This window comes from Takifugu rubripes, chromosome 10 (assembly GCF_901000725.2).
Source record: "Takifugu rubripes chromosome 10, fTakRub1.2, whole genome shotgun sequence".
Classification (NCBI taxonomy): domain Eukaryota; kingdom Metazoa; phylum Chordata; class Actinopteri; order Tetraodontiformes; family Tetraodontidae; genus Takifugu; species Takifugu rubripes.
Genome location: NC_042294.1, coordinates 439,584 through 460,001, shown reverse-complemented (window position 1 = coordinate 460,001; position 20,418 = coordinate 439,584). Strand labels below are relative to the sequence as shown.

The window sequence follows — 20,418 nt, the reverse complement described above, 5'->3', positions numbered from 1 at the left end:
CTCTCTGTGTGCTGACCCAGTCTTCCAGAAAGTTTTCAAGCTCGGACCACCTGCTATAATTACCTCTAACAGCATGTCGTCTTTTTGCTTTGGATCAGTTCTTCATGCTGGCGTCTCCACCTTCTCACCATTGATTCATTTATGCCAAGATTACGTGCGGCAGCTCGATTTCCTTCTTCAACCGCCAAAGTGATCATTTTTAACTTAAGAGCCGCATCATATGCTTTTCTTCTAGTACCGGTATTTTCCAAGTTGATGAGGGTTAGTAAAAATGACAATAGTTGTGGTAGTGCACTTGACTGATCACACAATTTTATTGGACCTCTGTCTGGACCTCTCATCAATTTTATTGATCTACTGTTGCCAGGCAAAATGTTTTTGGCGCCACAAAAAAACACGAATAAGCCGGACCGTAGAATAAGCCGCAGTGTTTAAAGTGTAGAAAAAAGTAGCGGCTTATAGTCCGGAATTTATGGTACATATACTTTATTGATTTTAATTAAATCTGTAAAAAACAAAAGCCCAATATGCAATCTGCATATTTCCTGAACACTATGAAATTAAATCAGGTTTCGGAGCTAAAAGAGGCCCATATTATGGGATATAATCATTTTGGTTTACACTGCATATGTGAATGTACGTATGCAAAAGCTGTTACTTTTGAACAAAAATGCACTTGAAAAGTCTGAGAAACAGTGAAACATGGGTTCTATTGGTTTGAGAACTTTTCGGTGATACCCCACAGCTCTGCCTTGTTCACTGTAATTATATTTACCGGACAATAAGTCGCACTTCTTTTCATAGTTTGTCAGGGGGTGCGACTTATACTCCAGAACGATTTATATGTGAAATAAATACATTATCACATAATTTCACATGTTCGTTATTTTCACACTGACAACCACAAGAGGGTGTTCCAGGCTTGTGTACCTGTACCTGAGGAACGAGTTCCTCTAGCGACGCAGAAGAAGAAGCGACGCGTCGATGGAGTGAGACTTGATTGTTTGGTAAACTTGCTTGGATGTTCTATATGCTATAGTTATCTGAATAACTGTTAATATTTTATGTTAACAAAGCAGACACGTACTCAGTTCGTTGTGGGTCATGTAGCTGAATGTGTAACGTTAGCATACAGTAACACTATTGCAAATCCATTATTATTTTAAATTGCCTTTCAAGATGAAATGTATGTTCTTGGTCTCAGATTTTATCAAATAAATTTTCCCCCAAAATGCGACTTATATATCTATTTTTCTTCTTTATTATGCATTTTTTGGCTGCTGCGACTTAAACTCCAGAGCGACATATAGTCCAGAAAATACGGTAGTTCATTCCCACTAATATTTATTGAGTCAGAATGTACTTTTTACCTTAAAATACCATATCGACTTGTTGACAGTGAAACAAAGTTAACACCAATCTTTTGACCATGCTTTTCACCAATTTGCAACATTTAACTAAAATAAAAAAATACTATTAATTAAAATTTTAATGAATATGAATTTCCTTTACCTTGATTAAAGAGTAGAGGCTTTTTTCTCCAAACAGATCCTTAAGAAAGGTACTGTCCTCTGGATGAATGACATGTGGCTGCAACTGCGAGGGCAGAGACACCAGCAAGTCATAAAACCCTGGAGATGGGCAAACAAAACATGAAGATATCAGCAGGGTGACCTTTAATAAATGCTGGCAGTACAGAACAGAAACATAAAGACACACATGCACACACACCCTCACTAGAAAACACAGAATATACTTCAATAGGCAAAGAATATGAATTAAGGGTTGTCTGCTGTTCTATCAATGCATATCATCTATAAAGTGTCCAAGTAACATTTGATAGTGACAGTAGGAGGGACCAGTACAGTTTGAGTAATGACCACATCAAAAACAATTGAAATGATCTTTTGAGGTTTGTGGACCTGACTGGATGAATATTTTAACTTTACATGGGAAACCTTACATGGAAGCAAGTTGAGCCTGATGGTTTTATGATTAATCAGAAGGGAAGCAAAACACTTAGGACAAAGAGAGCAATAATGGAGCAGTACAAAGAAGTGTTGGGTTGGAACAAGGTGGTGGTTCCCCTTTACAACAGAAGGGGAAAAAAATGAGTGACAGAGGAAAGAAAAGGGGAATAGAAGAGATTTTTGATTTTTGCAAAAATACTTTAATCACAAATTTACACAGGGCCACAAAATGCCCTGTTTAGAAAAAACAAAGAACAACAACAATATTTATTATAATAATAATAATAATACATATTAAGAAAACAACAATACAATTTATCCCACAAGGGGGTGTGTAAAGTGCAAATGATCCTCCGTAACAGTGCATAGTACATTTCTGTGACACCATATATCGCGGAATTGGCCGAGGTTGTTTATCATTTTATGAAAACCAAACTCCAACCTCAGCCTACACCGGACATTGCAGCACCACACAGAGGCGGCCTCATTATCTCCAGTTTTTGAAATTTTGTTGTTCCTAGAGCCTCTCTCTCGTGCTGAGTCTGTTCCTCCATAGCCAACGCACCCCCTCAGCTGCCTGAGTAGAGCGGATGCCCAACAGGGAACCCACTGCCTCCGCGCCCGTTAGGTCTGGCCCTGCCACGGCCACTACGTGCTGGAAGAGTAAGGTCCGGGTCCGCCACAGTGCAGCCGTCAGTCTTGGCGTGGCTTCGGCCGAGACGTCCAGCCTGGCTCCGTGCACCGTGGGTTCCCTTAGCAGCCAATACAGAGAGTCATAGCTCGTTCTTTTTTCAACTTTAAAAAGGGCCCATGCCTTAACAACACTTTGATAAAATGGAGGTAGCCCATTTAATTTTGCAAATTTAAAGTTAGTCAAAAACTGAGCATCATCCAGTGTTCATATTTATCAGTGTTCATCATCCAGAGCATCATCCAAGTTACTCACCCGTCTGAAGACACATCTGGCCACATCTCTCCACATTAGGTTCGCCAGCCCTGTTAAAAACCTCTGTACAGGCCCTGTCCTCCCTCCTCTCTAGGCAAGTACAACACCCCCTGCTGGACCCAATGCATGCCATCCCAGAAGAAAGCCAGAACTCTTGTCTGAAGTTGTGCTAGCAACCCTGAGGGTGGCTCCATGCAACTGAGCCGGTGCCAAAGCACAGAGGCCACCAGGTTATTGAGGACAAGAGTTCTGCCTCTGTACGACATGCGGGGGAGGAGCCATTTCCATTTTTGAATTTTTTTCTTCTACCTTTTCCAATGTGTCTAGCCAATTTCTTTTTTGAGTTTATTCGTCTCCAATAAAAACACCTAGGTATTTTAGGCCGTCCCTTCGCCAGGCAAGATCCTGGGGAAGGACCGGCAGACCATTTGTCCACCTGCCAACGGCCAGGGCTTTACTCTTGTGCCAGTTGACCCTGGCCGCGGACGGGCGGTTGAATAAAATCGTTAAATTAAATAGGGTGTCCACATCACTCTGCCTACGCACCACAATTATTATATTGTCTGCGTAGGCAGATAAAACTATTTTTTTGTAAAAGGATTGCAAAACCAGGCCGTCCATGTTTGTACGGATCCTAGAGAGGAGGGGTTCGAGGGAGAGAGCGTAGAGCATTCCAAGGAGGGCGCAGCCCTGCCGGACGCTTCTACGCACCCTGAATGGGGCACACAGACTGCCATTGAACTTCAGCATATTCACAATGTCACAGTACAGGACGCGGATCATTGCTATGAAGCCAGGGCTGAACCCGAACCTTTCCATCACCTTCCAGAGGAACTCATGTTCAACCCGGTCAAAAGCCTTTTCCTGGTCTAACGAAATGAGACCAGTATCAACATCCAATGACCTAGAGACTTCCAAAATATCCCGAATTAGGTGGACGTTATCTACTATGGACCTGTCGGGCACACAGTAAGTCTGGTCCTGGTGGATGACCTGCTCCATAGCTTCTCTGAGCCTGGAGGCCAAAGTCTTGGACAGAATCCTATAATCCATACACAGAAGAGACATGGAGTGCCAGTTCTTAATCTCCTGCAGGTTGCCCTTTTTTGGCAGGAGGGTGACCACCGCTCTCCTACAGGACAACGGCAGGGAACCCGAGGCCAAGCTCTCGTTGAATACCTCCAGCATGTCGTGGGCCACAATATCCCAGAAGGCTTTGAGGAACTCTACCGTGAGCCCATCGACACCTGGAGCTTTCCTTCCTTTCATGCTGAGGAGGGCAGCATGGAGCTCGTCAAGTTGCAACGGCCTGTCCAGCCGCGAGTTTGTCTCCTCAGAGACCCGAGGAAGGTCCCCGCAGAACTCATTGAACAGGCCGTGATCCCTGCAGAACTCACTCTTGTATAAGGAGGAAAAGAACTCCACTGCCCGCTTCCTTATCTGCCCCAGCTCCACGAGTTCCTGCCCTGTGCTCGAAAACAGTGAATGGATTATTAGGTTCTGTCCGCGTTTTTCTCCAGCCCAAAAAAGAAGCTAGAGGGAGCATCCATCTCAGTGAGGTCCTGAATCTGGGACCTGACCAGTGCGCCCTGTACCTGATTGTCCAGCAGGCTGGCCAAGGCCATTTTTTTGGATTGGAGGATTTCAATACAACCTCAATCTCCTGTGGAGCTGCCAATCGCCTCTAGCGCCACTATCTATATCTCTCGGTCTTTTATCGACCTGCGTGTGTCCTGCGTGGCATTGACAGTATACTGCTGGCACAGGAGCTGTACCTCTAATTTACCATGGTCCCGCCACTGTGCTAAGCATGTAAAATCGGATTTTTCTTTTCTGACCAGAAATGACATAAAACCTCTCTAAAACTTTTGTTCTGGGCTAGGCTGGAGTTAAAATGCCAGTATGCACTCCTGGGCACAATGGGCCCGATTCACCAATATGTTCTTACGAATCTTCTTAGATTCTTTCTTAAGTTGTCCTTAAGAAGTTTTTTAAGAAAACCCTATGTCGGATTCATCAACGCGTTCGTAAGCCCCAGAATTGTTCGCAGCTGTGTTCTTAGATTGATGAATGCCATCTGTTCGTAAGTTGAAAGCGCGTGCCAGGTGAGTCTAATTAACATACGATTAGCATAAGTCACCGCCCACTAATGCCCATAAAAGGAACTGCAGTAGGACCCTGTAGACAGAGCAAAAAGCAGCCAAATGCCCAAAGCGAAATGCCCAAAGCTTGCCTCTCCACGCCTGATTTCTGACGCCGTGTTGCACAATCAAGAAAGGATGGCTAACACGCTTGATAAAATTGCCTCAACCCTGATGACTATAGCCAACGCTTTTATTAGGGGATCGCTTAAAGAAATCAACGAGAATGTAAAAAAATAAGAATGTAAAAAAAAAATAAACGTGTAAAAGCTGTGCTCGGATTGTGACAATAATGCATTTTATTCACAAACGGGCAATTAATCGCGCTCGAACGTGAACCGCGTGCCTGCAGTCTGGCCCCATCATTGCGTCAGGACGCACAGCCTCACGGGGTTGTGGCTCTGTGTCCAAACACATCCAGCGCCCCTTTAACATGCCGATGGTGCGTTCAATGGTGGAGCGACTGCGCGCATGCATCTGATTGAATAAAACTCCTGTGGAGTCTGAGGTTTGGTCAGTGGTGTCAACAACCAGGGAGCCAGGGCATATCTTCGATCCCCTAATAAAATAAATCAAGATAAAATCAAATAAAAAGACAGTTTTGGCATGGTTTCCAATTTGGTTGATTAATGTTAAGTCATTGGCACATTTACGTAATTTTAAAATTCTCCGTAAATCACCAAAAATAGGAAATAAACAAATAAATAAATAAATATGACAGAATTATCATTGTAATATTGAATTTTATTGAACTGCACAAGAGAAGAAAACCCAACCATACCAACATGTCGGCACTGAAATGTGCGCAAGAGTACTCCTGAGTGTTCGTAGGATTTGTTCTTACCTACGAATAAATCCAGGATAAGAAGAAATTGGTGAATGCCACAATCTTCGTCAACTGTTCGTAAGTGGGACTTAAGAACAAATTTGTTCGTAAGAACGCTTCGTGAATCTGGCCCATTGTTCGTTATAGTGACTTCACCTAAAACCAACAAGTGATTGGTAAAACCAACTGGCATGATGTTACACTGCCTAAAAACACTGAAGTGATGCCTAAAACAATAAAAACGGTCAAGTCTGGCCGAGGAGATCCTACCATCACCTAGGCGGGACCAAGTGTATTGCCTGCTTTCTGCGTGCATCCTCCTCCACACATCCACCAGGCCATGAGAATAGGCCAGCTGTCTCAGGCAATGTTGCGAGGCTGGATGAGGCTCTGCATGGTCGTGGTCTAAAAAAGACTCTGTGCAGTTAAAATCCTCACCCAGGAATAAAAACTCTTCATCCCTACAACCATTTAAAGCAGTGCTGACTTTTTCTAAAAAGCTCTTCCTCTCTGTACCATTGGTGGGAGCATAAATATTAATATAAACCAAGGAGTGGTTCTGGAGGCGCGCCTTCACCAGCAAACACCGTCCCCTCACCACATGCTCCACCTCCAGGGATGATGGAGTGAAGCCTCTCGAAAAAAGGAGGCCCACTCCACCACTGAGGGTGGTGGTGTGGCTCAGCAACGCCTGCCCTTCGCACTCCTTCTCCCAGTCTGCTTCGATGCCTCTGTCGCCATGGGTCTCCTGGAGGAACATGACATCGACGCATTCTCTTCTTGCTGTGTCGAACACAAGTGCCCGTTTTTTTGCATCCCTGGCTCCATTGACATTCAATGTTCCAATTTTGAATTTATTCATGGTGAGGGAGAAAAAAAAACAAAGACAGTAAAAATAAATGCAAGGAAACATCATAAATGTTTTCAATTGAGTTGTTTTTTTTGCCTTGCCCATGTGCTTCCTCAGCCTAAAGATTTCTGGGTCGGTGAGATCCGACGTTGCCTTATTCCTAATTAAAAAGCAAGGCCTTTCATGCCCTTAGTCTGCGTAAGGAACTTTTTAAACAGGCTTGGAGGGTACAAGTCAAAATCCTGCCTGTCAGACAGTCGGACAGTTCACTGCAGTCCGACGTGGACTCGCAGTCGCTGGTGTCTGTGCCTGCGGCTGCATCCTCCATCCTTCCAGTTTTACCCCCCTTGTCCTTCATAGCGCTTTTTCGCTTGTTCTGCCGCTTCGCTGGAACAAGCCACCACTCGGACGCACCACTAGTGCCTTCACCTGCGCCCACTGCTTCCTCACCTTGCCCACTGCCCCCTCACCTCGCTCCCCTGTGATCACTGCCCCCTCACCTCGCTCCCCTGTGCTCACTGCCCCCTCACCTCGCTCCCCTGTGCTCACTCCTCCCTCACCCAGCTCGCCAGCCGCTATCCCTGGCACCCCAAGTTCACCTATCACCTCACTCACTCTACCCAGCTCACCTGTTTGGATCATGTCCCGTCTCTCCTGCCTCACCCAGTTCAACTGTTTCGCCCATTACCTCACCATTTTTCCCCAGTTCATTTGAGTCACACTCCACATCAATCATCACACCACCCCAGTTAAATCCACCTTCTCCCCTGCTTCACCACTCTCACCATTCATTTCCACCACCATCTCTACATTCTTACTCCCTCCACTCACCTCACTCACGCACTCGCCCCATTTCTCCTCTGCGTGTAACTCCGCCACCGCTCTGTCCGGGACAGTGGGGCCACCCTCCGCACCGAACCACCGACGCCTCACCGCCGGAACGGGCCGCAGGGTCATAGTGGGAGCGGCGGGCCCCACCACCGGCGCGTCCGGGTCCACGCGGCTCAGACAAGCCCTGGCCAGGTGCCCCTCCTCGCCGAAGTTGAAAAACTTTAGGCCGGAGGAGGTTGCAAAAAGGGTGTAATCAAAATCATCCACTCGGACGATGGACAATAATTATAATTAAACTCCTCTGACAGCATCTTTCGAATAGGGGAAAACCACTTTCCCATGCCAGGACAGCTCCCTTACCAGGAACTTGTCGCTAATAAACGGCGGCACGTTGGACAGAGTAATCCTTGCCGCCGGTTGTGTCAGCGGGTTTACTTGGATGAACTGTCTGCCCACAGTGATCCCCATCTCCACTAACTTGTTCACCTGTTCCACCTTTTCCAAGAACAATACGACTGCCCTGTTCATTCGGGCGGTGGATGTCACCGAGCTGTGGCCAATTTTTTGGCCCAGAGCGACCTCCTCCACACTAAGCACGGAGCCAGCTCCCACCTTGATTCTGTGCTTCCGACTTAACACGGTCAAACCGGAACTCTACCGTGAGCCCATCGACACCTGGAGCTTTCCTTCCTTTCATGCTGAGGAGGGCAGCATGGAGCTCGTCAAGTTGCAACGGCCTGTCCAGCCGCGAGTTTGTCTCCTCAGAGACCCGAGGAAGGTCCCCGCAGAACTCATTGAACAGGCCGTGATCCCTGCAGAACTCACTCTTGTATAAGGAGGAAAAGAACTCCACTGCCCGCTTCCTTATCTGCCCCAGCTCCACGAGTTCCTGCCCTGTGCTCGAAAACAGTGAATGGATTATTAGGTTCTGTCCGCGTTTTTCTCCAGCCCAAAAAAGAAGCTAGAGGGAGCATCCATCTCAGTGAGGTCCTGAATCTGGGACCTGACCAGTGCGCCCTGTACCTGATTGTCCAGCAGGCTGGCCAAGGCCATTTTTTTGGATTGGAGGATTTCAATACAACCTCAATCTCCTGTGGAGCTGCCAATCGCCTCTAGCGCCACTATCTATATCTCTCGGTCTTTTATCGACCTGCGTGTGTCCTGCGTGGCATTGACAGTATACTGCTGGCACAGGAGCTGTACCTCTAATTTACCATGGTCCCGCCACTGTGCTAAGCATGTAAAATCGGATTTTTCTTTTCTGACCAGAAATGACATAAAACCTCTCTAAAACTTTTGTTCTGGGCTAGGCTGGAGTTAAAATGCCAGTATGCACTCCTGGGCACAATGGGCCCGATTCACCAATATGTTCTTACGAATCTTCTTAGATTCTTTCTTAAGTTGTCCTTAAGAAGTTTTTTAAGAAAACCCTATGTCGGATTCATCAACGCGTTCGTAAGCCCCAGAATTGTTCGCAGCTGTGTTCTTAGATTGATGAATGCCATCTGTTCGTAAGTTGAAAGCGCGTGCCAGGTGAGTCTAATTAACATACGATTAGCATAAGTCACCGCCCACTAATGCCCATAAAAGGAACTGCAGTAGGACCCTGTAGACAGAGCAAAAAGCAGCCAAATGCCCAAAGCGAAATGCCCAAAGCTTGCCTCTCCACGCCTGATTTCTGACGCCGTGTTGCACAATCAAGAAAGGATGGCTAACACGCTTGATAAAATTGCCTCAACCCTGATGACTATAGCCAACGCTTTTATTAGGGGATCGCTTAAAGAAATCAACGAGAATGTAAAAAAATAAGAATGTAAAAAAAAAATAAACGTGTAAAAGCTGTGCTCGGATTGTGACAATAATGCATTTTATTCACAAACGGGCAATTAATCGCGCTCGAACGTGAACCGCGTGCCTGCAGTCTGGCCCCATCATTGCGTCAGGACGCACAGCCTCACGGGGTTGTGGCTCTGTGTCCAAACACATCCAGCGCCCCTTTAACATGCCGATGGTGCGTTCAATGGTGGAACGACTGCGCGCATGCATCTGATTGAATAAAACTCCTGTGGAGTCTGAGGTTTGGTCAGTGGTGTCAACAACCAGGGAGCCAGGGCATATCTTCGATCCCCTAATAAAATAAATCAAGATAAAATCAAATAAAAAGACAGTTTTGGCATGGTTTCCAATTTGGTTGATTAATGTTAAGTCATTGGCACATTTACGTAATTTTAAAATTCTCCGTAAATCACCAAAAATAGGAAATAAACAAATAAATAAATAAATATGACAGAATTATCATTGTAATATTGAATTTTATTGAACTGCACAAGAGAAGAAAACCCAACCATACCAACATGTCGGCACTGAAATGTGCGCAAGAGTACTCCTGAGTGTTCGTAGGATTTGTTCTTACCTACGAATAAATCCAGGATAAGAAGAAATTGGTGAATGCCACAATCTTCGTCAACTGTTCGTAAGTGGGACTTAAGAACAAATTTGTTCGTAAGAACGCTTCGTGAATCTGGCCCATTGTTCGTTATAGTGACTTCACCTAAAACCAACAAGTGATTGGTAAAACCAACTGGCATGATGTTACACTGCCTAAAAACACTGAAGTGATGCCTAAAACAATAAAAACGGTCAAGTCTGGCCGAGGAGATCCTACCATCACCTAGGCGGGACCAAGTGTATTGCCTGCTTTCTGCGTGCATCCTCCTCCACACATCCACCAGGCCATGAGAATAGGCCAGCTGTCTCAGGCAATGTTGCGAGGCTGGATGAGGCTCTGCATGGTCGTGGTCTAAAAAAGACTCTGTGCAGTTAAAATCCTCACCCAGGAATAAAAACTCTTCATCCCTACAACCATTTAAAGCAGTGCTGACTTTTTCTAAAAAGCTCTTCCTCTCTGTACCATTGGTGGGAGCATAAATATTAATATAAACCAAGGAGTGGTTCTGGAGGCGCGCCTTCACCAGCAAACACCGTCCCCTCACCACATGCTCCACCTCCAGGGATGATGGAGTGAAGCCTCTCGAAAAAAGGAGGCCCACTCCACCACTGAGGGTGGTGGTGTGGCTCAGCAACGCCTGCCCTTCGCACTCCTTCTCCCAGTCTGCTTCGATGCCTCTGTCGCCATGGGTCTCCTGGAGGAACATGACATCGACGCATTCTCTTCTTGCTGTGTCGAACACAAGTGCCCGTTTTTTTGCATCCCTGGCTCCATTGACATTCAATGTTCCAATTTTGAATTTATTCATGGTGAGGGAGAAAAAAAAACAAAGACAGTAAAAATAAATGCAAGGAAACATCATAAATGTTTTCAATTGAGTTGTTTTTTTTGCCTTGCCCATGTGCTTCCTCAGCCTAAAGATTTCTGGGTCGGTGAGATCCGACGTTGCCTTATTCCTAATTAAAAAGCAAGGCCTTTCATGCCCTTAGTCTGCGTAAGGAACTTTTTAAACAGGCTTGGAGGGTACAAGTCAAAATCCTGCCTGTCAGACAGTCGGACAGTTCACTGCAGTCCGACGTGGACTCGCAGTCGCTGGTGTCTGTGCCTGCGGCTGCATCCTCCATCCTTCCAGTTTTACCCCCCTTGTCCTTCATAGCGCTTTTTCGCTTGTTCTGCCGCTTCGCTGGAACAAGCCACCACTCGGACGCACCACTAGTGCCTTCACCTGCGCCCACTGCTTCCTCACCTTGCCCACTGCCCCCTCACCTCGCTCCCCTGTGATCACTGCCCCCTCACCTCGCTCCCCTGTGCTCACTGCCCCCTCACCTCGCTCCCCTGTGCTCACTCCTCCCTCACCCAGCTCGCCAGCCGCTATCCCTGGCACCCCAAGTTCACCTATCACCTCACTCACTCTACCCAGCTCACCTGTTTGGATCATGTCCCGTCTCTCCTGCCTCACCCAGTTCAACTGTTTCGCCCATTACCTCACCATTTTTCCCCAGTTCATTTGAGTCACACTCCACATCAATCATCACACCACCCCAGTTAAATCCACCTTCTCCCCTGCTTCACCACTCTCACCATTCATTTCCACCACCATCTCTACATTCTTACTCCCTCCACTCACCTCACTCACGCACTCGCCCCATTTCTCCTCTGCGTGTAACTCCGCCACCGCTCTGTCCGGGACAGTGGGGCCACCCTCCGCACCGAACCACCGACGCCTCACCGCCGGAACGGGCCGCAGGGTCATAGTGGGAGCGGCGGGCCCCACCACCGGCGCGTCCGGGTCCACGCGGCTCAGACAAGCCCTGGCCAGGTGCCCCTCCTCGCCGAAGTTGAAAAACTTTAGGCCGGAGGAGGTTGCAAAAAGGGTGTAATCAAAATCATCCACTCGGACGATGGACAATAATTATAATTAAACTCCTCTGACAGCATCTTTCGAATAGGGGAAAACCACTTTCCCATGCCAGGACAGCTCCCTTACCAGGAACTTGTCGCTAATAAACGGCGGCACGTTGGACAGAGTAATCCTTGCCGCCGGTTGTGTCAGCGGGTTTACTTGGATGAACTGTCTGCCCACAGTGATCCCCATCTCCACTAACTTGTTCACCTGTTCCACCTTTTCCAAGAACAATACGACTGCCCTGTTCATTCGGGCGGTGGATGTCACCGAGCTGTGGCCAATTTTTTGGCCCAGAGCGACCTCCTCCACACTAAGCACGGAGCCAGCTCCCACCTTGATTCTGTGCTTCCGACTTAACACGGTCAAACCGGCGTTGGCCGCCATGATGGCAGCACACAGTCAGCCACCCCACACACTCGCCCAAGCAGTTGTTAAACTAAATATAAACCCGAAAAACACCACAATAAATTAAACTATATTGTCCAGCATTTACACACACACAAGAAAGGATAGTAAAAAAAGCGCTTTCACGCAGTTTTCACTCGCTCAATCGCTCCTCCGCTCATCCCCGTCTCACCGGAAGAATAGAAGAGAAGAGGAGGTAAGATTACTGAACCCTGTAAAGAGGGCATAGATCTCCAAGTGTGTCCCACAGAAGTGATTTAAAATGAGAAAAGGGAAACAAAAAGGAAACAAGATTGTGCCAAGCCTTCAGCACTAAAGATCACAGTGACTTGATTCTGGCGGTCCTGCTCTGGTGTTATTTGATTTGTTTGTTTTTTCAGATTCAGATTCAGGTCCTTTATTGTCCCACACGGGAAAATTTATAGTGCAACAACAGCAAGAGCACGCAGAGAAAAATAAGATAAAATCGAATAGAATAGAATTTGGAATATACAAAGAGGATGTATATGTACAATAATCCAGGAAAATGGATACTCAGCCCCTGTATACCTGTACATAGTACAGAGGGTGAATACAATATACATTATCAGAATATATAATATTCAGATTGTGCTAGCGGGCGTTATGTTTATTGTACAGTCTGACAGCAGCCGGCAGGAAAGATCTGCGATACCTCTCCTTCACACAGCGAGGGTGGAGCACCCGCTCACTGAATGAGCTGCCCAGTGCTGCCAGGGTGTCCTGTAGGGGGTGGGACGTGTTGTTCAACATGGATGACGGCTTAGCCATCATCCTTCCGTTTCCCACCACCTCCACCGAGTCCAGGGGACATCCCAGGACAGAGCTGGCCCTCCTTACCAGTCTGTCCATCCTCTTCCTGTCCTGTCCTATCCTCTTCCTGTCACGGACAGCTGTGATGCTACTGGACCCAGCAGACAATCCCATAGAAGATGGCTGATCCCACCACAGAGTCATAGAATATCCTCAGGAGTGGTCCCTGCACACCAAAAGACCTCAGCCTCCTGAGCAGGAACAGTCTGCTGTTGCCCTTCTTGACAAGGGCGTCTGTGTTGTGTGTCCAGTCCAGGTTATTGTTTAAGTGAACACCCAGGTACTACACTACTGTGACTCCACCACGTTAACATCCGTTCCCAGGATGTTCACTGGTGCAGGCGGGGGGGTTGTTACGCCTGCGGAAATCCACCACCAGCTCCTTGGTTTTGCCAGCGTTGATCTGGAGGTTGTTCCGCAGGCTCCAGTCCACAAAGTCCTGAATAAGTTCTCTGTACTCCGTATCGTTCCCATCAGTGATGAGGCCGACAGCAGCAGAGTCGTCAGAGAACTTCTGGAGGTGACATGAAGATGTACTGTGTGAAAAGTCCGCGGTGTAGAGGGTGAACAGGAAAGGAGCCAGAACTGTTCCCTGCGGGACACCAGTGCTGCAGAAAAGCCAATCTGACTCGGAGCCCTTCACCCTCACAAACTGTGGTCTTTGTGTGAGGTAGTCCAGAATCCATGTTGTGAGGTGGTGATCCACCCCAGCTACCTGCAGCTTGTCCCCCAGCAGCCTGGGCTGGATGGTGTTGAATGCACTGGAGAAATCAAAAAACATGATCCTCACAGTGCTTCCAGCCTTCTCCAGGTGAGTGAGGGAGGTGTGAAGGAGGTAGATGACAGCATCGTCCACCCCGATGCTCGGCTGGTAGGCGAACTGCAATGGGTCCATGAAGGAGCTTACCAGTGGGTGTAGTTGGGCGAGGATGAGTCTCTCCAGCGTCTTCATTAGATGAGACGTCAGAGCCACCGTCCTGTAGTTGTTGAGCTCCTTGGGGTGCGGTGTCTTCGGCACTGGGACGATGCAGGATGTCTTCCACAGCTGTGGCACTCTCCCCAGCTTCAAGCTCAGGTTGAACGTGTAACTGAAGATCCCACACAGCTGGTCTGCGCAGGACTTCAGGAGCCTGGAGCTGATGCCATCCGGACCCGTCGCTTTCCTGGCCCTGTTCTTCTTCAGGGCCTTCCTCACCTGGTGTGGTGTGAGGGACAGGCTGGAGCAGGGAGGTGTTGGCGGGGGGGATGGGCATGGGCCAGAGTGTGAAGTGTCGGGAATGTGTGAGCTGAACGTCATGAGAGAGGGGGAGGGGGGACAGGAGGAACAGTCTATTGGGGGCACAGACAGTGGCGGGGGTAGCAGCAGAGGAGACTGGGCTGGGGGAGGGGTGGGTACCTAATCTATTGAAAAGCAAGTTCAGGTCGTTAGTCCACCCCCGGTCACCCACAGGTTGGGACTTCTGCTCCTTGAAGCCCGAGATGGTCTTCAGTCCCTTCCATACGCCACAGATGTTGTTCTGTTGCAGCTGGTTTTCCATCTTCCTCCTGTAGTTGTCCCTCTCCTGTCTGATCTTCCTCCTCAGTTCCCTCTGCACAGTCTTCAGCTCCTCCTTGTCTCCAGACACAAAAGTCCTCTTCTTCTCCTTCAGGAGGGCCTTTATGTCTGGGGTGATCCAGGGCTTGCTGTTGGAGAAACTCCGTACAGTCCTGGTGGGTACGGTGTTGTCCACACTAAAGTTAATATAGTCCGTGATGCAGTTGGTGAGGTTGTCAAGGTCCTCCCCATGGGCGTCGCTGAATACATCCCACAGGGTTGTGTTGAAACAGTCTTTCAGGGCCTCCTCGGCTTCTTCGGACCATTTATTCACTGTGCGGGTGATAACAGGCTGCCTCTGCACAAGAGGTTTGTTTTGGCCTGACTTGTCTGGATTTTCATATGTGGTGGCTGTGTGTAGAAGACTTGGCAATGTGTTGTAATAGACCACTGGGTTTTGTTGTGGTAAGAACTGGACGAGCCCAGAGACAAGACCAGCATGATGTTGGGCAAGAGACCAAAATAGGTCTCAGGAAAGGAGGGGAGGACAGGGGCCTTCTTCTTGTACAGAGAAACTGACCACTGTGACCTCTTTGTATGCATAGGCCTACAGAGTGATTAATGAAAATAAGAAATATATCCTATATAAAAACTAAAACATGAAATACTATTACAGCACTAAGTAATGTACAGAAGTGCAAGGATGAAAACTAAACAACCTCTCACACTGACATTTTTACTTTCTTGTTCAGTGTACTAGACTCCATCAGGGCATTTTTGCTGTTTGATGTTACATAATATTTATGATAAACTAAGGACATATTCTGCAGCAGCCAACCCATATCTAGTATACCTCAGATTGACTCAAAAGTAGGAAATTGTGGTTGTCTGGCTAGTCACAGACTGAGAACGCACATCTTTGGATCATTTAATAAATTGTGGAGTACCAGCCAAAAGTGGAGAAGTGGACTGAAAAGAATTGTCTGCAGATCCCTGAGAGCTGAAACAAACTGAACAGCCAAGCGAAAGTGAGTGAAAGCATCAATGTTTCCATCCAAAACTGAGACCAACTATAATGATGCAGTCATAAGTGACTACACATGAGCTATTTGGCAAAATGTTGTGCAGTTGTATGACTTTGCCAGATTAACATATAGGAGATTTAAAGCTCTCCAGTACATATCAACAGTAGACAACCAGGTTATACCAAATGTATCTGGCCCATGGGACAGTCGGAGAGACCACTGCAACTTACACAAATGATTAGCAATGTATAAATGGCTTAAATTAAAATACAGTGTATTAGTTTTAAAACAACAAATTACTTTCTCTCTGAGTGTGCATTTGTGGGTGATGTATAAATGTCCTTAAAAGAAATGAAACTATTTTGCTACATTGTACTTTTGAATTAAATTGTACTTTTTTACCTGGCTCATAGCCGGTTCCTGTGGCCAAAGCAGGCATGACTCCTGTCAGCTGTTCCCTGGTGTCCCTCAGGCTGGGGAAAATGGTAAGAGGGAGTCAGAGCTCTACTGAAGAACCAGCTCAATCTACGGACAGGCTTTATGTCATTGAACCCTGCAAGAAAACCAGGTTTTAGCACTTATCAACACTAGGTTTCATACTATCTATATTGGTTTGAGCCATGGGATCGTTGTCCACCTAATAACGCTGCTCACGAGGAAAAACACAGCTCTTTGACATTTTCTTCTGCAGTGAATCTACCTTCAGTGGGCAGAGCAGCATGAAATAAGCGACACAAATGTGTAATGGGAATACCGAAATGATACAAATACTCTTCGTGGGAACAGATCTCCAAGACCACCATGTCCCTGAAACCACCATAAATGCAATGTTTTTAAGACTAGATGAAATGTCTTGTTTTTAAGACCTGGCTCAGTCTGTTAAGGACTGGGCTGAGAATCGGAGGGTTCTCGGTTCAAGACCCGATGCGGATAAAACATAACACTCAAGGTTTCTTCCTGTTAAAGGGGAGTTTTTCCTTGCCACTGTTGCTTGTTGGGGGTCAGGCCCTGGGATTCTGTAAAGCGCCTAGAAACAATTTTGATTGTAACAGACGCTATATAAATAAAGATTGATTGATTGATTGATTGGAGAGGCTGAAGACAGAGGAAGGGAAGGTGCAGAAGGAGGTATATAAAGAATGGAGTAAAATAAACTTGATTTAATAGTTATGCTTTTTGGAAGTACCAGTCAAACTCCTCAGCTGTCCCATGTTAGTTACATGACCATCATTAATACAATTGCAGCATATCCAAGTGTATCAAAGGAAAAAATTATTTATCTATATAAATTACATTATGAAATGTTAAAAAAGAAAATCCTTCCAATGCCAGTATAGTATTTACCCTTTTTGTTCCTCCTGTGCTTCAACACTCCTCTAGCAAAATTTCACTACACTGATTACTACTAAACACAAAGAGCATGATGTTGGCAGGGCTGGGTTGTGACTGTTTTCAGGTGTGTGCTGTACAAATTTTCAGAGATGGTAAATTGATCATTAAAACAACAGAATCATTTTCAAGACTCATCACAAAGCAGCACAAAGAGATGAACCAACAAACACAATGCATATGGAAATTTACTGGTAAAAACGTTGGCACACTATAGTCTGTGTTTTGTATAGTCTATTATGTTTTGCAGAAGACTACAATGAAAGTGTGGTCTGGTCTGTTGAGATGTGCTTTTACAACAGTATAGTAAATTACAGATACACACAATTCTACTTTTCTATGTCTGTTTAGGGTACAAATGTCAGAGTCAAAGATACTTTTTTTGTAAAATCCATAAAAGTTCAATAAAAGTATTCATTGTGGAAAGAACAATGAGGGCTGGTTCAAAACATAATGAACGCGTGAATGAAAAAGAGACAAAAAACAGCCAGGTAGGACAAAAGTTACATCTACACTTACCACGACACACCACTCAAACGGATCAACATGCAATGCAATTGCGACAGTTCTACAGCATTGTGACCGAATGACACTTGCCTTCTAGGTGTATCGCCTCACCTGACCAGACTAGAAACTCCAGTTTCATTTCCTGCTTAAAATGTCACAAAGCCCCGCCTGCTTCTAATGTCACGCTACAACTCATATGTAAACAAACTTCTTCAAAATGTATGAACATCAAAGAGACTTTGCAGTTCTTCTTAGTCTGTTTTTTATTGTGAAAGTGAACCGTTTTAAGCTTGTTGTTCTGCTTTTCCCCCATTGCTTCCAAGAATACTTATATATGCAGAATTGAATTTAAAGCCAATATACAAAGGTATGAGAAGTATTCTTATTTAATTATTTTATTTTTTCTTGCCCTTGAAAACAGATCCCTTGGTGTGTAAATGTTGTGGATGCCTTTTGAAATGTAGTGACAGCACATGGCCACTAGATAGAGAACTCATCTCTTTTTTAATGTCCTCAGGCGCAGCAGAGGAAGACAGGCAAGTTCAGAGGACCAGACATTGGCTGTTTCCGAAACCACACACTCGTTCCCTATTCACTACTCACTACAAGGGCGACATGGATTAAGTGAACTACGTAGTGCACTCAAATTCAAATGAGTATTCGGACAACGGTGTCATTTACGGCGCACGTAAAGTGACGACATGGTGTCGCATAATAATTACGAACCGGTCGCCGGGAAAACTGGCCAGGTCCATTTAATTATTTTAACCCATCAAAAATACATTCAGCAGACATTTTATGAAAATGCAATATTTTACCCTATAATGAACTTTATATAATAAAATGAAATATTAATGTCAATACAATAATAATTACTTATTATTATTATTATTTATTATTATTATATTATAATTACTTATTACCTAAAATAATTAGTGTCCCTTGTCCCTTGACACTCTAAACGAGTGTGTGGTTTCGGAAACAGCCCGGGTGCTCGCTTGTACACTACTTTTCGCAGTTCATTGTGGGATACATTGAGTGCACTCGATAGGGTACAGCGATGCTCATTAACAATTCGGACACTATTTCAAAATAGCATCCACACTATTGAGTGTACTATGTAGGGTATAGGGGGTGGTTTCGGAAACAGCCATTGTCTCCATCTTTGTTTTGTTTGCATACTGATTTGTGCATCTTTGTGTGCTATATAACTTGCAGTGCCTGTAAACATGCACTCCTGTGTTCCAATCCAGGACCTCATTGTGCCCTCACAGTTCCGTTTTAAATACAAATTTCAACAATAAAATTATTCATGTATGTAATATCTAATTACCTTATAAGATCACATGCAGTTAATTGAGAAATGCAATATTCCCCCAAAAAGAATTACAATGCAAAAATGTTTTCATTGGACTTTAATAAAATCTTGAGATTAAATCAGATTTAAAACAGAAGGGGGAGAAAAACAATTAAATAAATTGGAAAAATACTGGCCTAAATCTTCCCCCCCCCCCCCCCCTTTAAATCAGAAATTATTCATTCTACCTCACTTTGATGAATTTCTGAGGCAGGGTAGATGTTTTAGCCTGTTAGCTTGGGCCTGCATAAGTGACAAATGCATAAGGACAATGAATACACGTGAGATGTGCACCGCTACTGCACTCTCAACAACATCCTTGTACTCACACCTCTTTGTTCTCATCCCATTTTTGCTCTCTATTTCCCACAAAGAAACAACAGCTCTTTTTGTTTCTTTCTGACTAGTGAGGCCACAGTCACTATCATTCACCATTCAGATATTCCAGTCTATCTCTCTCTCTCTCTCTCACGCACACACACACAAACACAAACATACACACACACGCACACACACTTTGTATGCAGGCTAATCCAGCTAATCCTGGATATGAACTGTTAACAAAAATAAGAGAAGGGATGATACATGATGAAATGGGTGGATCGATTGGAATCAGCAATATATTGGTGCAAAATACTTACCTTAATCGAATATGTAATTTGTCTGAGCGCTTTACTTACTTCACTTGACCCCTTCAAGGGCTTGTTTGGATGTTCGTTTATATTTTATTTCCGAGGAGAGGCTGCACCTGTAATATTTTACGCAAATGCGCCACGCAAGGGTACATGGACAAAGATTAATTAAACAACGGATTTTCAGATGAAAGGGCAGTGAATAGCAAAAGTGCCTCCAATGTGAGGCACAAAGAGGAGAGAGAGATAAAGATACAGAGAGTGAGAGAGGGAAACAGCAGGTAGCTGTAAGCCTCTCTAATCTGGAAGCCCTTCAAAATGTCTGTGTTGCTTGGTAACCTACATCCTGACCAGTTATTACTGGGGTGAATGACTTTACCTAAAGCACTTAGAAAGGGACAACGAGATAGCCGGATGTAAACACTGAATACAGCTGACAAGAAATAAGGATGATTGCAGTGTGCAACAAACACATCTGAGGAAAGAATGAGGTAACAACTGAAGTGGAAGGGAGACCTAAGCTTGATACAGAACTGACAAAGTCAGTTGGAGAAGAATTCAAAAAGTCCTGGAGGGGATAATGCAATCCAAATCTCCATGCTCATCTGCATCACAGGTCCTGGGACAGTGGGAAGCATGGTATTTTCCTTTGGAGTTTAACCTCAACAAACAATCCACAGCTGCCACACCCTACTCATGCAGGCTACAGAAAAAAAAGCAAAAAACAGGACTGGAAAATAATGACCAAATCTTCATGTTCTTCCGATTGGAAAATAAAACAAGTCATGTCCTTCCTGCACTGACACAAACACAAAGAAG

At 45.4% G+C, this 20,418-nt stretch overlaps 1 protein-coding gene across 7 annotated transcripts in view; it reads right to left on the bottom strand.

The window, feature by feature from the left end:
- Positions 1-20,418, bottom strand: part of mpp7a (MAGUK p55 scaffold protein 7a) — a 63,131-nt gene that overhangs the window by 30,990 nt on the left and 11,723 nt on the right. For 6 of the 7 annotated variants that reach the window (XM_029842463.1, XM_029842464.1, XM_029842466.1 and 3 more), the window contains exons 2-3: positions 16,117-16,187; positions 1,513-1,631 (exon numbers count right to left, since the gene is read on the bottom strand). In XM_029842463.1, coding sequence (XP_029698323.1) covers positions 1,513-1,631; positions 16,117-16,187 — 190 coding nt within the window. Of the gene's footprint in view, positions 1-1,512; positions 1,632-16,116; positions 16,268-20,418 lie in introns of all 7 variants that reach the window. The other variant, XM_029842470.1, reaches the window with a different exon arrangement.